At 39.5% G+C, this 17,950-nt stretch overlaps 1 protein-coding gene across 1 annotated transcript in view; it reads right to left on the reverse strand.

Annotated features, from left to right (window-relative positions):
* Window positions 1-1,520: 1,520 nt before the first annotated feature.
* faf1 (Fas (TNFRSF6) associated factor 1) overlaps window positions 1,521-17,950 on the reverse strand; it is a 69,800-nt gene continuing 53,370 nt past the window's right edge. The window contains exons 17-19 of the mRNA XM_007552661.2: window positions 17,366-17,443; window positions 12,403-12,618; window positions 1,521-2,163 (exon numbers count right to left, since the gene is read on the reverse strand). Of these exons, the coding sequence (XP_007552723.1) occupies window positions 2,080-2,163; window positions 12,403-12,618; window positions 17,366-17,443 (378 nt within the window). The 3' untranslated portion in view covers window positions 1,521-2,079. The remainder of the gene's footprint in view (window positions 2,164-12,402; window positions 12,619-17,365; window positions 17,444-17,950) is intronic.

Genomic DNA, 17,950 nt, shown 5'->3' on the forward strand with positions numbered 1-17,950 from the left:
CTTTGCCTTCAGCTGACAGAGGAGCCCTGCTGCAGATGGAGGGCTAAGCCTCAGTGATCTCTGCTCGCTGGAGGCATCAAGCGCAGTGGCTGATATTAGCAGGTGGTGTGAGAGTGAGGATATTAAAACATTTGTTAAAAGAGGCAAACAAAAGGTCTGCATGTAGTTGTGGTCTCGCATATTCAAACTTTGGCGCAAACCAAAGCAGGACAATAATAAAAAAAAAATACGAATGACTATGATTGCAAGTTAACTCTCTCCAGAAAGAGTGGGAATGATGGTTCTCTGACCCAGATAACCATCATCAACAATAACAAGATCAACATGGAAAAATATCCAGGAACTTGCGTCATCGTATAGAAACTAAAACGTTCCTGGGAATGTGAACCTTGCTGCTGTTCCAGGTGAATACTGACATCCTCCACGACTCAAATGTCACTCGTTTGTTATTGGTTTTTTATGCGTTGAAGATGTCTTGTTTTTTTCCCAGGGTGAATTGACGCAAGTAGCTTTTCACTAGTTTGAATTTACGATTAATTTTCTGTAATCCACATGGGTAAAAGCAGACATTCATCCTCAAATACATCCAGTAATGTTTGGTGAAATTTCAGGTTGTTCATTCTCTTTCCGCAAACGGCACAATTCTGGGGTTTTGTGGAAATGTGAGAATTCGTGTATTTCATTTCATCGGCTTGTTTTCTACTTAAAACTTTTAAGTCAACGCCACAACTTTGGGATTATGCCACAGCAAATGTGTGCTATAATCAAAGTTAAAGGCAATATTACAGTGTGTGACCATTTTTGTTTTGGTGCCCTGGCAATGCATTTACTAGAACATGTATGTGTATTATGTGCATTCGAGAAAATAAACCATAAATTCTATTTGTGAGCCCAATTATTGTCTCACTCCTTGAAGCAAAACGGTTCAAAATATAACAATGAAAAGACTAAATGACATTCATGTCCATCACAGGTGTACGAAAACATCCCTCATTCCCACTTGAATTATCAGGATAGATTTATGAATGTCTTCCTGAAAAAGTTAAGTAAGTAAATGATAGGAGGATGTGTGTCTGACAAGTTTAAACAGATTTCTGGGCAGGACAAACGGATGTTTGTATTCATATATTTTATATAATGTAATTCAAACTAAAACTAATACAGCATCAAACTGAAAAATGTCAGAAAAAAATGAAAACTAAGGAGAAAAAAAAAAAAAAAAAAAAAAAACTGAATCAACCTGGCGTTGTGGAGCAGTGCATGTTAAAACCAGAGGAAGCAGAGAGAGACATCGAGTCCCGCCCCCCGCAGCGGGCAAAACGTGGAGTTAGGCAAAGGCTAATGGGGTAAAATACAGGTGGAGATGAGGCACCCCAACCTTCAGAGGGCAACATCTAGTTGTGATATTCATTTTATTACAATTTTAACATTTCAGTTGTATTTCAAACACAAAAACCTAAAAAAAAAAAAAAAAAAAAAAAAAAAAGCAGCTTCGGTGTGTCAAATGAGGAAACGGGAAGAAGTCCTTAATTTTTATTTATTCTCTTTTTTTTTTCTGTGACAAAGATTTGTCTACTTAGTCTCTCAACACTGTTATTGTTCTTCGTGTTGTGAGAGAGAACCATGACACAGCAGTTTAGAGTCGTGAAGTTGTCAGGTGTGTGAACAATTGAGGAAGATGGACAGAGATTCGGGGAAGGTGAAAATTTGGCTGTGTGCTTGTGACATTGTCCATTCTTCTCTGTGCAACACCAGACTTTTATGTACCACAAAACAGGCCATGGGCAGAACAGCTTATTTGAACGTGTGTGTTCGAGTGTGTGTGTGTGTGTGTGCGTGTGTGTGTGTGTGTGTGTGTGTGTGTGTGTGTGTGTGTGTGTGGGGGGGTGTGTGTGTGCGTGTGTGTGTGTCACTGGATGTGCATGCCAGTGTATGCTAGTCTGAGAGATGGTGGCATATGTGTGTTTGTATGGTCAGCCCAGACGGTGAGGAGGAGGGGGCCACGCTCTGCGACTAGTGCGCGTCCAGCCAGTTCGTCAGTCAGTGAGTGGGTCCTCTCAGCATTCAGAGGGTCCGCTCCTATTCCTTAGCCTCCAGGAAGAGCGTCTCCTGAGGAAACAACTTGGCCTCCAGCAGAGTCGACCCAGGATCCAACTGGGTGATCTGAGGAGAAACGGGAGTGGGGAACATTCTCAGATTAAAAGTCCTGGAACAAGCCAGTGGTTCATTTCAGTACTGGTCAAAATAAGCAACAGAACTTCAACACAATTAAAACACAAGGTAACACTTTATTTGAAGGGGTTGTTCATAAGACTGATATGACACTGTCATAAATTATGGTCATGAACACGAGGAAGCCTTTATGAATGTTTATGACTGTTGTCATGAAGTGTCAATCGGTAAATAATAACACTTTTAATGCAAAATTGCTTAAAAGTTGCATTGAACATTCATTAAAAGTGCAAATTTTGAAACGTTTAGTAAATAATGACACTTTAATGCAAAGTTGGCACTTTTAATGGACTTTTAAGGCAACTTTGCATTAAAAGTATCATTATTTACTGAATGACACGTCATGACAACAGTGATGGATATTCATAAAGACTCCTTCATGTTCATGACCGATGTTATGTCATGTTTATGGCAGCGTCGTCATATCAGTCTTATTCACACGCCTTCAAATAAAGTGTTACCAAACACAGTTCTTGGAAATTTAAATAAATAAAATGAATGTACTACACTTACAATGCTTTTTAAATATAAATATAGTCATCTACACTGGAAAAATAAAATATTTCAACCATCTTAATTGAATTGCTTCACTTGGTAACAAGTAATTCAGTTGAGTTTATCCAACATAATTTATTAAGTTGGTTTAACTTGACAAATTTAAGGCAGTCTTACTCAGTTTAGTTTACTTCAAATAAGTAAACTAATAAAGGATCTTTTTGTCTGAAAGGCTTTTTCTTGTTTTGTTCAGGCGACCTTTTATTTGGGAATAATTAGACAGGGAAGTGGGTAATGAAAGAGAGGGGGCAACGGACACCAGGCCAGGAAGTGAACCTGTGACGGCCGTGTCGAGGACTGAGGCGTCCTTATGTGGGTTGAGCTGCGCCACCACAGAACCTGGTTGGTACAGGATCTGTCCTGGTGAAGCTCGAGTCATGACGTCAAATGTAAAATACAAACGCAGCAACAAACTTATTTTTATCCAAATAAAATCAAAGCAAAAAGTTTCTTTAAGTAAAAAAATTGTAGGTTTTGAGTTAATTCAACATAAAAAAGTAAGTTGTCATCACGAAACCAAAGAAAAAAAATTAAGTGAGATTAACATGAACTACAGCCCAAAATATACTTATTAGAGTGTGTGCAGAATAATATTCTCTCTCAGTGCTTAATGTGTTTACTTTTTAAACTAGAACAAGTCCAAACCAGTTTGCCCTGAAAAGCTACAAAAGGCTTGCAAAGTTATTCAAACCCACCAAACATCCCCACATTTTATCGCACGTTTTACAAAAATAACCCCAAATAACTTTAAGTGAGGTGAACATTTTTACCAAGCCTCCTCTACTCTGACAGCCCAAAATACAATCTAGCGCAATCACTTGATCTCAGAAGTCTTCAAAACAATTATTGGAGTCCATCTGTTTTCTAAGTTTATATTACAAACCCCTACTTAAGATGTGATGAACCGGAAGAGGATTTGGTAAATATGAATGCACACCAAAATGTTCATTATTTCTAATTGGGGGCAGGGGGTGAAAACTCTTGCTTTTCATAGACACCACATATAAATCCTAACAAAACACAGTGGAATTGAAGTCGTAACATAACTAAATGTTGACTGTAAATCTGTTTTCCCACCATATCTGAAACGTTTCAGCCGCCTCTTCAGAGTTATCCTTATTAAGTCAGAACTGCTTCAGGCCAATTCACTGCCATTAAAATCCTTCTGTGACTGACAGATCTGAGAGATCTGCTGGGATTTATACTGGAGAACAGTGCAGTTGTAGTTTTACGTGTGTGTGTGTGTATTATTCTAACATAATGTTTGCAAAAAAAACACAACAAAAACGTTTAAGCAGAAATGTGAGCTGCAAGACTCCAGTTACCCTGAGAGAACGTTTTGGTTTGTTTTCTTAAAAGAGCTCCGATCCAGAACAAACTGATGAAGATTACAGGCCAAGACAGGCGAGTGAGAGAGAGCGAGAGAGAATAAACCAATGTGTTTTTAAACGACTAATAAGGACTAATTCAAGCAGCGAAAAAGGTCAAAGAGAAGCATCGCTAATGGTGTAAAGGAGAGAAACATTTAGTGGCGCTGAATGCTCCTCATAAAAGCAATTCTGTAGAAAGGAATAACGCTGTGCCACCCACAGCGCCACTGATCAGGTTAGCTCACAAAAAGGGGCTCGGAGCTGTTTTTTACCAAACACGACAACCCGACTCTCCCTGACATCAGCCAACCCTGTGGGCCTCTTAGCTTATGTGAGCTAATCACTGGAGGTTTAGTGTTACATTGGGCCAATCTAACACCTGGGCCGAACGGGCGAGGCGGTGTGACACCGAGATGTGTCCGGGGCTTATCTGATCACTGCTGTGTCAGCCCCGTCTGATTAGGAATCCTTTCCTAACCTCGCAGCGGGATAATTAGTCGGCTCCCTGTACCTGCTGTAGAAAGGTCAGAGGGCAAGCCGAGCGCCGTAAAGGTCACACCCCCCAACAAGTAAAGTCACGGTCTTCACACAGACGGTCGTAGGCGGAGAAATATGAGCAGTGACCGTGAACTGAGCCACAACTCTACTTGTTCTCACCGGCCGCAGGCTAATTACACAGATCTTTATTATTAATGTTAAGAGTTGTGGCTCAGTCACACTTAGGGAGAATTTCTGGGTTAACAAATGTGTCTGAAAAGGTTTGAGGTGGTATTTTGGTTATTACTCTATTATAATCTTCAATAAAAATAATTGTAAGCATTTTAAAACGAGTTCAAGCAGTATAATCCAAGCTTTTATTTAAAACTAAATGAGGAAATATTACTTATAAAATCTGCTAATTTATTACAGAGAACTGAATACAACTTTTCAAATCATAAAATAGATTAAATTTATTGACTGGGTTAAACATTTAGAATGAACAGCTGATAAATGTTAGTAAAATGGGTAAAAAAAAAATATTCTCCTCGTTTGTCATTCTGATCTTTGTCAAGTAACACAAGCAGAACAAGCAGATACTTTTAACACAGAAATTATTTTCATATTTGCCTTTACTATAAGTAAGGAAAGAGTGAAATATCCATCTTTTAGCCAGCTGAAAGGCAGTGTGTAGCAACGTACTGATAACAGGTAAAACAATGTTTCAACAGCGAGGCCCGAAATTATTCATAGTCCTGGCAGGAAAAGAAAATTGCTGTCAAATTGGTGTTTGTTTTTGACAGGCATCACCCAAAAATATAGTGAATAGTATGAACTCTAATATATTTTTTATAACAATTATGCATCAAAAACTGTCTATATGATTTGAAATGAACATGAAAATATATTTTTTGGCATGACAACACTGAAACCTTATGAGATTTTTGATTGTTTATCTTTGAAGCTGGAAGGCCTCTGTGCCATCACCCTAATCTCCACAAATTCTCTATCAGACTCAAGCCAGGATTCTGCCTGAACTGCTAAAAAAATATATTATTTACAGTGAGAAGAAACATGTTAAGAAAAAATTTAAAAAATGACTTTAAACCTAAATCTGCCAGGGGTGTGGATAATTTTGGGACAACCTGTGTAACATTTATTAACTGCAGTTTGTTTTGACATGTAGGATTAACCAAAAATTTAGACTAAGCACCTTATAAATCTAGTTGTAGCTTTAAAGTGCGTGCAGTGCAAACTATTAAGTTACATTTAACACTTCTTTAAGACCCTTTTTTCCACAATTATGAGTGAATTTCTAAGCACTGTTATGAATTATAGAAAATAAGTTACAGACACATCTAATAGCATGTATTTAACCAAGATGTTCAACTTATTATTTAACATTCAGGAATTTTTTTTTCTCTTTTTTTATGTAGTCCACTGTTATATTAGTTTGCCGGCTATCATTAATGCTTTCCTTTCCTACAGCGCTGACCCACTTTAGGCTGTGAAAGGGTGAGAAAAGAGAAAGAGGGCAAGAGGCGTCGGGGAAGGTTGGGAGGACATATCAGCGTGAGATAAACTCTCCATCTCCCACAGGTGTTTGAAAATGTCACTCCGTGTGGAAGTTGGGATCGCGTTTTCATCTCCTCGTCCTCATTTCAATGTGTCATTTAGACTCTCGACTCCCCAGCAGGGTTCTGGGCTGTGGAGAGAAGCCTGTGTGCGTGAGCCGCCAAAGGTGGGAAGAAAGGAAAAAAAATAAATAAAAATGGCGAACAGGACCGCTGCGTTCCTTTTTCCACCTCGGGAGCGGCGCGTCACAAATGGCTGCCATGCTAATGAACCCGACAGGCTGTTGTGACACCACAGCATCAGGTAGGAGTAAATGAGGCTTTGTGGTGGGAGCAGGTGTGTGTGCGGAATCGGCACGAGTGTGTGTGCGTGCGTGCGTGGGTGTGTGTGTGTGTTCCGAGAGTAAAATTGGGTGGAAAGGGTTTGTGCACCAGGGAGGGAGAGCAGCATCTGACTCTGAAAAAGAGAAGCAGGGAAACAACATGCCACACTGACACAGGAGACGGGCGCCATCGGTGATTGTTTACATTGTTATCCAATTAACAGACCATAAGCATGGAGGCATCTGTCAACAAACAAAGCTGTTGTTTTTCCTCTGCTCTGCCTAAGCCATATCCTCTCTTCTCCTGCCTATGCAGCCACACATGCATTCATAAACACACGCAGCCATACAAAACAGGACAGAGATAACGTCTAACCTCGAGTCAATATGACTTTTAAATCAGACAGTGAAATCAATAAGCGGAATTAGAGGAGGGCTGGAAATATGACATCTGCCTTTTGAACTTCTCATCCAACAATTAGAAGAATAACATCTGGAGCTAATTAGCAACGGGGAGAAAAATCAACAGAATAAGCGCTAAATTAACTTTTTGTTTTTAAACTTGAGATCAATTTTAAAGAGATAATAAGAGAGATAAATGTGATACCTTCCATTACAAAGCCTCACTTAAAAATTGGATCCAAACAAGAAAACAGATGGGGGCTTTTCCACAATCTCTAATTTTCTCTCTCTTGTCTCACTTATTTAAGAAGAAAAAAATTAAATAAAATCAAATCTGTGTATTTACCATCACAGGAACAGGGTGTCTCAACCCAGTTAAAATCGCATAATTAGCTATTAATGTGAGTTTTAAAATAAACAGCACGATTGTACGTCACTGGAAAGAAATGAATAAAGCGGGCCGATAAGAGAGGAGGCGACACCGAGCAACGCTCCGCTGTGAAAGAGAAGAAAGGCAAAATAAACACGGGGCCCTCAAGATGTCCGTTTCCAGCGCAATCAGACGTGCAGCTGAAATAACGCATTTTTAATGAAGCCATTACAGGCCCTGCTATGTTAATTAAAACCAAATAACTTGTCTGTTTTAAACTAGTGTTGTCAAGTGTTTATTTGGCCAATTACAAAAGCAGTGGGAGATCATTATCTGCTGCCAGGAGCGTTGACAGCATGTAGTGCTGGGGCGTGAACAGAGCAGAACAGAAAAGAGTACGGCACTTCAAAGGCCGGAGGAAAAAGACTGGACTGGGGGTAGGACTGAAGATTTAAAGAAAAAGAAATGGAGGAGAGAAAGAAAGAGGAGCAAGGAGAAGGCAGCTTGTTCTTAAATAATCAACTTAAAGGTGAATAAGAAGTGTTTCTAAGAAGCTCAATTTGGGAAAAGTTTAAAGGGATGAGGGGAAAAAAAAAACAATAAAAGCTAGAAACTCAGAGTGAAGTGCTTCATTTTCTCTTTGCAGATATTTAAAGATATTTTAAAATAACCTGTTTCTTTGCAATGTTTCTGTTTAAAAAATGTAACTGAACAATCAAAGCAAAATCTGTTCTCTACTCATTCAAACCCCGATGACTCGGCAGCCATTTTCAGATAAACTTGGACACAAATCTGGTCTTTTTTAGTTGGAAGCGTGGGCAACATTGCATTCTTTACTGTATATGAGACATGCAGAGAGTTTAGAGAATCACTGGATGAATCTTCAGCTGTGATGCACCTGATTTAGCTGCTGTTCACCAAGAGATTCCCAGAGAATCCAGTTTCTCCTTTTCATTGCAACTTTTGTCATTAACTCAATAAATACCACAAAATACTGCGATAAAATTAAGTGATTTGGGACGTAGCATAAGCACATGCAGATGTCACAGTCTTCACAACAGAGAGCAATACGAGCCACACCATCTGCTACACAACATTTAATCTCGGTGAAGTTTGTGCTTTCAACTCTGACTTTGTGTTAGATGTAAAATTGACTACTTATAATTTAGTGGTAAATTATTGAGCTACAAAGGTTTCTTCAGTTTTTTGTTTTTTTTTAATAAGGTATGACCGGCTGATTTGAAATATTGAACAATTCAGATGTTTGGGTTTTTAATTTATTTATTTTATTTACATCAATATCACATAAAAATGTGTTGCTGTTTCTTTAAAAGAAGTCGTAACTTTGAATGTTACGTAAATACGTAGATAATCTTCTTTTCTCCATCAAAGTAAATGTCCCTAACCTTAAGATGACTTACTGAACACCCAAACATTTCCCATGGACATGAAAGCATTTATAGAAAACAAACAAACAAAAAAAAAACAGCAGGTTTAAACCATTTATTAAACACGTCAAAACTTCTAAGTTTTGACGTGTTTAATAAATAGTGACAAAAAAACTTCAGTTAATCAGATTTTTGAGGAAAACTGTCCCATCTCTGGCCAACTGGTTGGTGAGTCTCTAAACCTAAAATCCACAAATCTTTACAAAACGCCATCTACTGGCTTCTAATCCAGAATAAACTTCCTCCTATCGCAGATTGCTCTGATAACAGTAACAGTGTGCTAAACTGCCAAAAATCTTTCAGCAAAGCAACAATAAACAAAACGAAACGTCGAGCGAAAAGCGATTTTAAGACCAAAATCCTTCTTTATGTTCAGAAAAAGAAACACTGAATTACGTTAGAGCCGGTGTTGATATAAGATGGAAAGACTGTTAGAAAAAAAAAAAAAACCCCAAAGAAACAACAAACTATTAAAAGTACAGGCTGCTTAACCTCCCACAAGTCGTCCCAGGACACCTTCAGATAACAAGAAAAACAAAACCTGGTTTTGTAGCAGATGTAAAACCTATTTCAGCGCAGACAACAGCGTCTTTCTTTGTCACCGTTTATTTTTTTCCCTCCCCATCTCTCGTTTTACATAGGAGTCCAACGCTGGACGGGGTATTACGAGGAGGAGGTGACATGCATTACAGTATCATGTTGAGAAAACCCAATACATTTGTTTGACATTGTTTGGGTTTGTGTGAGCGGCCGCACAGGAAGCTCCTACTGCAAACCGTTTTAACGGCAGCCTCAACATTTTTCCCGCATGCTGAAGGAAGAAGAGCTTTTTTTTCCCCATTTTGAGAAGTATCAAAGAAAAGGAGGGGAAATTCTTGAATGAAGAGCTGAAAACTGAAACACTGAGCCGCTCAACAACCCCCTCACCTCCCCCCCACCACGCTCTTCGTCAAACCCGCTGACAGACATAGAAATGGAGGAAGGGTTAGTTCCCTGAGCACGGCTAAGCCTGGTACAAATGATGCCAGTGTAAGGCCTGCTGTAGTGCTGAAGAGATAAGCCTCTGATACCAAATGTTGACGAAGACACTGAGTCCAAAATGTGGAGACTAATAGACACTGGCTAAGGGAGAAAGGAGGTTGCAGAAGCGTGAATCAAGACATTTCTAAACATTCAAGTCATTAAAATTCAAGCTGAAACAAGGTCTGCAACTAGATACATACGTAAGCAAAAATAAAGTTAGCTTTTAATCCTGGAGAACACCATCGTAATTCAGCTCCGAATAATTTCCTAAAGTTGGATTCTGTAAAGCTAAATGAGCTGAAAAGACGGAAATAGTGAAGCAGCACAAAGAGTGACGGAAAACTTAAAAGAAGGTTTCAACAGTTGTGCGGTCTTACAAATGCAATAGTGCTCTATCCTCTATCCTCCGAGCCTGGCAGAGCAACAGTGAGAGCGTCTGGACGGGATGGGAGCTTTCTATGCTCCCTCTCATTTAATTACAACACAGAGCTGCCGGATTAGACGGGGGCCTGTGTTCGCAGCCTCATACTGGCACTAACACTCGGCTGCTCGCCTTTCGGTTTCCTGGAATTATCTCCCATTTTCTACTTTTTAATATCGCCGCCACTTGTCTTCTCTATCCTTTTGTCTTTCAGACTGTTTCTCTGATTAAATCTTTTCTTTGTTCAAGCGTTTGTCCTCTCTGTTCTCTTCCCTCACCAGCTCTGCAATCACCATCCTCTTCCGACTCCTCTCCCACCCCCCGCTCTCCTCTAATCCTGCCATCCTGTTTTTGCTGGAATTTCATCTGCGACGCAGGCACATCTTTATCTCTGTCTCAAACACATGTTTACTCTTGATTATAAAGAGACAACTGTGAATCCTTTAAGTGACAAAGTTGTGAGCGGGGCATGTGTTTGCCTGAAAATATTTGTGCATGTGTTGAATTGTGCGATGCCGACGAAACGGGAGTGTGAGCTGCGCGTTAATGTGTGTGTTAGGCGTTTGTGCCCCGACGGTCTCTGCAGACGGCGACGGCGCTCTGCCCGGGCAAGCCTACGCTCACACACCTCTTTGCAACCACTACCACCCTTCAACATGCACTCATGTCCTGATTAATGGAAATCTAGCAGCATGGCTAATTAAACTGGTAGTTAGAGCGGCGCTCATTAGCTCGCTACCACGGAGCGTGGCGACCAAGCCCTCTAATGACTGGTTGCAGCTAGCTGACTGCTGCCAGGCATCAACAGAAGAGCCAAGGAGACTACTACTGTTAGCGCTGACAACTGTATCCTAACATTGTCAAATTGTACTGCAGGGACAACGGACCGATAATAATTAATATTCACTAAATAATACATGGACACAGGAGGACGCAGAGACAGATTCAACACTGTAATAGCTCAGAAACAAGAAAACGAAGGCAGCAGTACCGCAGCAGCGCAAAACAGCAGCACTAAGATGGAAGCGGAAAGAAAAAGAGATAGAAAAATTGAATCGTCAAAAAAATTACAGCGGATTATCTTTACCATGATCCCTGCTGTTTGCCCGAGGTTTATCTCGTGTCCAACTGAAACAGCCAATTACTGCAGAGGAGTTTTCCAGCAGAGATGATCGTTATAACTTAACATACGTTAAAACCTGCTGTGTAGCCCTGTTCTAGTGGACAACATAAAGGAGGATTAAAGCACTTACGTCGTTGTAAAAACGGTTTTCAATCAAATTCAACAAACCATTTGAGTTTCTGTATTGTTGGTAATGTCTGATGTACAGCTTAGCATGCTGCTCCATCAGTTAGCCTTAGCGCTAATACCAAATTCCCTCTGCGGCTTCATGATGAGCCAAAACACCTAGACCTTATTTCTTTTGCAGGATACAAAAGAGCTGAGGCATTTTATCTAAGCTGTTTCCAGCAAGCAAAAACATGTTCACCGTATGAATGTACTGTAGGGATGTTTTGAACCAGTTTGGGTCCTGATAAAGACACTTTTAAACGTTTAAAAAAGGATAAACTTAAATTTCTCTTGTTGTACTGCCATCACAGATTCTACACGTTTCAACATGATAAATTTAAGGCTGTAGATAAAGTTTAGATCTACAAAAGTTATACAATGCGACTCCCATTCCCCACAAAGTCTGCAAAACAAGAGAACGTTTTCTAAAGATTTGTCTAAAGACAATTAAGCGGAATCGCACTAAACTCTGCTACCAAACTAAATCATCATCAAGTCATAATACAGTTACGTTAGCCAAGTTCTTCTGCAAACTGTTCTGCAGAAAAGCATCGTCAGCAGGAGAAAAATGTGACATTATTTAAGACAAACTGCAGCTGAATGTGTTAAATCAGATATAATACTAGGAACAAATGATAATGCTGTGTGAATTTAGGTGAAACCTGAAAACAATATGAGAATAGAAAGGCCATCCTGCAGAGGTTTTGGTTAATAAAAAAACTAAACAGTGACACATAAACTCGATTAAATATAATGAATTTCTTTCTGCTTTTTTTATTTTCTGCATAACAAAAAACATTCAGTAAATAGTGGCGAATGATCTCCAAATTAAATTTGTAAATGAGCAAATATGAACAAGAGTGTCAGTTTCCCCACTGTTCTTTCATATTGGTAAGAAAATATGCAGAATGCTCACATTTCTACGAGGGAAGGTGGTGAGGATCTTGAATTCTTCGAAGGGAAATCCTTTGGAGGCCACAAAGTCAAAGAGGACCTGGAGCCGACAGCTGCCCAGGAAACGCCTTTCCAGAAACTCGCCGCTCGGCGTGCGGATTCTCAGTTTGCTGATTTGCTCTCCTGACTCCTCATCGGGCTCGGGCGGTAAAGCCTGCTCCAACGATAAACGAATCGCCTGAAAACAAAGAAAATAATCCAGAGTTGTTGTTTTGTTTTTTTTTATAATTTGTATTTATATGATTTTACTGCCGCTGCTCAAGGGGAGCAGACAAGTTTGCATTCAGGTTCTGGTTGGATTGAACTACAACTTCCCATTTTCACAAGCCAATCACATTTGTTGGGAGAAATTTTAATTTGAACAGCTTAAGAGCAAATTTAGCATAGATTGCATTATCTTGTAAATTAAAACAATTTATACAAACTGATAACCTTTTTTCCGTTGTACAATCCGTTTACTTACCTGTAGCTGTATAGGAAACAAAGTTCAGGCATGTGAGGGACGACTGGCTGGTCTAATTTTAGACATGCAAAAAGACACTTAATATGAAAACATACATGTGAAAAAAATGAAGGAAGAAAAAAACCCCTGTTCAAACAATAATATGGATGGAAAATAATGTATTGTTCATCATGTAGCTGGTGAACAATATAAACTGAAATATCTACGTTTCAAAATTTGATCGATAGAAATTAGTATGTCGTGTTTACCACAACTCCATGTAATTTGAGACTCATTTGTAGCTAAAAACGAAATAAATATTCAGAATTTTTCTCCATAATGTTGAACTTTTTGTTTGTATCACTATTTGTATAAAATATTAACATTTCTGCCATTTTGCTTGTCACTGCTGTTGGGGTTTCCTCGGTTCCCCTTATCTCTCCCGTTCTTGCCCCCCCTCCCTCGTCTCTTGATCATTATCGAGGTCTGTCCAGTGTGCTGCCTGAACCAATATGGCCTGCTGGGCCTTTACTTTAATAAAGCCAACTGTGAAACACAGGGAATGTTTAATTTTCGCCATGTTGTAAAGTAAATCTGCCTCTGACACTTTAAGGCAACCAGACCCAGCACGGGGTATGTGAGCTGAAATGAGAAGACACTTTAAAGAAAAGTAAAGTTTGGAATATCTTATGTCACTCTGATGTTCAGCCCACAACGCCTTTCCCATTTAAATATCAAAACATGTAAAACAAAGCCCAAAGTCTGTTTGATTCTCTGCAGATTGACATTAATTAATCAACCCTGTTGTACTTAGATTATTATTAAATTAGCTGCCCTGTGTCTCACACCTGTTCCCCAAAGCCTCGTGAAGCTCTGAAGGTTGCCAAGTTTCAAACAAGTATGATAAGAAAAAAAGCACCAAGTGTGAACTTTCTTCATTCTCCGACTTCTTGTTCTACTAAACTGAGACTGATGCTGCGGAGTGTCTCCTCATAAAATACAGTTTTGAGTTTTGTTTGATACAGTTAAGTACTTTTTTTTAAAGAGACACATAAACGTGGCAACGTGTTCCACATCAGACTCCGCGTGGATCAAAATGCACAAAGACAAACATCAACTGTCATCTTTCACAGCAAAGCTAATCAATTCTCCAGAGTTTCCAGAAAAACGTGCTTCAGCTGCTCCCCTGAGCGTCCCACGTCTCTCTGCTCCTCACCCCTCACCTCCTCCTCACCCGCCTCCCCCGCTTGTTGTTCCCGTTTGGCCAGCCTGGGAGCATATGCTGTGACAACAAGCCCCGGCTTTATTTACACACCATAATGCAATTATATTTCATAAGAGTGTACAACAGTAGCTCATTAGCAGCTTCTGGTGTTGGGTGGGCAGGGTAGGGCGCGTGCCGCTCCGCCATCAGCTCCCCCAGGTACACGAGCTGATGCTGACTGAGTTAAAGGGGCCCCCGGGGACAGAGTCACGCGCACACACACACACACACACACGTAGCAGACAGAAGTGTGCATTTTGGACATTTAAATGCAGTGAGTGAGCACCACAGAGAAGCACATCCACCCATAAAAGGGAGATAGCGTCCTACAAGAAACCACAGCACACGCGTCTGGTGAATCGCCGGGCCCAGGAAGGCCGGCACAAATAATCAGGAGCATCTCTCCGTCTATTCACCTGCATCAGCAGCTCCGCTCGGCTAACCACAGAGAGCAAACAGATGACGAGCAGGGGGAAGAGGAGCACCTGACAGCCACACAACTGTATGCTAAGACCCCATGAAGGAGGTAAATAATAATGCCAGCTTACATACAACCCCGCCCCCAATTCAGAGGCTCTTACTTTCATCTCCCTTTTCTTTGCACAAAGGCACAAAATCACAGGGATGGCGTTCCCTCTAGCATTGCCCTCTCTCTGGTGGCAGCCTGAGCTTTTTGTTGCGTCTGCACTTCCTCCAACCCACAGCACGCCAGATCGGAGCCTCATAAGACTCAAATGAAAACTGTGAACTAACAAAATGTGAAACTGTTTGTTGTAAAAGGGTGGAGCACGCCGTTTCTCTTTCGTTCATTCTCATCAGTCAGGCGACACAATGCAGATGTGTCATAGAACAAAAGTAATAATTACTGCTTAAGAAAAAAAGTATAAACATTTCAACAGAGTAGCCGCTATTAATTGTTCTGATAGGGGAAGCAACTTTAAATTGATTAAAAATTAGAATAAACTTGGCATTTAAATAAATTTGCTCTACATCAATTTACTCATTAACATACATATTTTATTTTATGTAAAGTCTACTAAGCTTGTGAAGGTTTGTCTTTTAGTAAAACATAAAGCAGATTGATTTCTCAGCTGAGCAGAACATGGAAAAAAAGCCATTAAAGTTGTAATATCATCTATCGCTGTTAAATAGATTTCCTCCTATATTTATGAATGAAATCCTTCTGAATTATAAATGGGACTTGTGGTGGTGACTAGAACTGGTCCATTTTCAGTTAGACTATCAGCTGATCATAAACTCCAACCAGGTCATTTTCCCCTCACTGAACACAATACCTGGTTATTAACAGGTTGTATCAATAGCAACACTCTTTGGAGGGAAGTTGTAACTGACTGAAGACTTAAAGTTTGCAACTTTCAGTGTGAGTGAGATGCTTAAAAAAATATGCAAAAGGTATGACGATCAGTAAACTGTATCTATATCTATTGCCTACTCAGGCTGCTGTTTATAAACAAGGAATGAGAGAAACTAGAGAACCTGAATGTGTTACAGTAAAGCTTTAAACCTGTATATAATGGAATAAGTTGAAATTAATAAAGTTGGGGGTTTTTTTGACCAAAAAAAAAAAGAAAACCAAAAATCTCAGAGAAACAACAGAGTCTATTGTTTACAGTTAAATATGCTAGATATGCTAGTCGTTAATGTCCTGTTCTGTTTTACAGTGACTAATCTCGCACACAGTGTGACGTTGCCTCTGCTCCTGATACAAAAAAATGACAACTCATAACAAACAGAAAGTTAAGCATAGTTTTCTTTACTGAGGTTAACTACACTTAAAAAACATGAACTCTTACCAAGTATTTTTATGTCTTGTTTCTATTGCAAACGTCTTACTACACGTGAAAAAAGACAAAACTAACTTACAAGTAAGTTTTCAGCAAGAAATATGAGCTGTTTTAAACCAATAATTGCTTATTATTGATTTTAAAAAGTACAATTTTCACTGGCAGATTATTTCACTTATAATTTGTACTTTTTAAAAAATAAATTTTAAGGAATTATTTACTTAGAATATTTCCTTATATCTTACTGAAAACAGACTTGTAAGTTAGCTTTGTCTTTTTCAAGTGTACTAGGATATTTGCACTGCAAACTAGATAAAAAATACTTCAGATTTTGTGTTTTTGCAGCGCACTGTTCTAAAAGAAAAGCCGTGAATGCCTAAAATTGGTATTGGCAGGTTTACAAAACTGGAGAGATATTGATCACAAAACTCTGACCAGGTCGTCTCTATTCTAAATGGATGGTTTTAGGTCTTTAAAATGGTGATTTAATGTTTTGTTTTAAGTAACTGGATGCTTGCGACACTTCTTGGTGGGTTAAAGATTTTTGCCGTCTAGCTCATAAGTAGAGTTGATTTATTGATAAATGTAGAAAAACATAATCAGAAACAACCCTGTGTCTGCTGGTTAGATAAAGTAAAAAGCCATTTAACAGTCTGTCAGCTGAGCAGCGCCAGTAAATACCACAGAAGTTTTGTGAGGAGAAAATTAATTTCAGCAGAACTACATAGAGGACAGTAGGTGGACCATTTGTGGCATTATGTACTGTTTTCACTGTGCATTGTTGGCGCACTACAGTGATATAATTAAGAAGCCCCGCTCAGGAGCTCCTTTGTTGTCATTTGTTTAACTCAAGTGACGAATCATCTGAGCGAGCCGGGTCACCCAATACCTGTGGCTGCCTTGGGCTTTTCTGCTGTTGAGTAAACAGCAATCAGTGAGGACTAGACTGTATTAATCTGGACGGAACAACATCGCTGCCTTCATTACTGACAATTATTACTTTCCCGTGTGCGTGGCATTGTGTCTGCCTGTGTGTATTTGCCCCTATTTTACAGACAATAATTGTTTTCAAGTGAATATGCGTGTTTGCTTAGGTTGTGCATTTGTTTGTGCATCGGCCAGTCTCCTCGACCTGCTGCCGTCTTTTGTCCCGCTCGGTCTGAATATGGTTGTTGTCTGCGTCACCAATAGAAAGCAGTTGCACAGAACAATGACAGTGTTTATGGAAGGTGACATTAACAAGCACTGGATATAATTAGGATATTTCCTTCATTTGAAATAGATATCTGGCTGTGAAACCTCACCACACAGGGCCCATTGACTGGCAGGGTTCTCCGAAACAACCATCTAATTAACCGATCAGAGCAAACGCTCGGAAATGCATAAAAATAAGGTGGAGAGTCTCTGTTCTCACCTCTTTCTCCTCCTCCTGCTCTTTTCGCATCTGTTCCAGACGGACCTGTTCCGCTTCTTCTCTTTCCTGGGCTTCTCTCTGGCAATGAAAAAAAAAAAAAAAAATCATTAAATGGGTCAACAAAACACAAATGGCTGCTATGCAGACTACCAAGACTGTGTCACTTTGCTTTGTTTAATTATTCATCCTGTTTTATCAGTGATCTAAACCACCTGGTCCCCTTTGATATGCACAAGGTCCTTAATCCAGAATACACAAATCGAATTACACATGAAGTAATGCAGTGTCTTGCAAAAGTATTTGTACCAATTTCAATGTGTTTTATTGAGATCTGATTGTGACAGAGTGGTGCGAAGGAAAAATGATACATGGTTTTTTTTTCAAAATTTCAACAAATACTGATAGAAAAAGCATTGGATGTGCTTTTTTAGCTTCCTTTACTCTGATATCTCTACGTGCAAACAACTGACCTCAGATGTGATCATATTAGTAAATATGAAGAAGCAGTTAGTAGTCTTTTTCGCAGTTTGCCACAAACAACACAATGATCGTATTATTTGGAAGAATGTACTTTTCAGCTCACAT

Source organism: Poecilia formosa, unplaced genomic scaffold (genome assembly GCF_000485575.1).
Source record: "Poecilia formosa unplaced genomic scaffold, Poecilia_formosa-5.1.2 Scaffold52, whole genome shotgun sequence".
NCBI classification, from domain to species: domain Eukaryota; kingdom Metazoa; phylum Chordata; class Actinopteri; order Cyprinodontiformes; family Poeciliidae; genus Poecilia; species Poecilia formosa.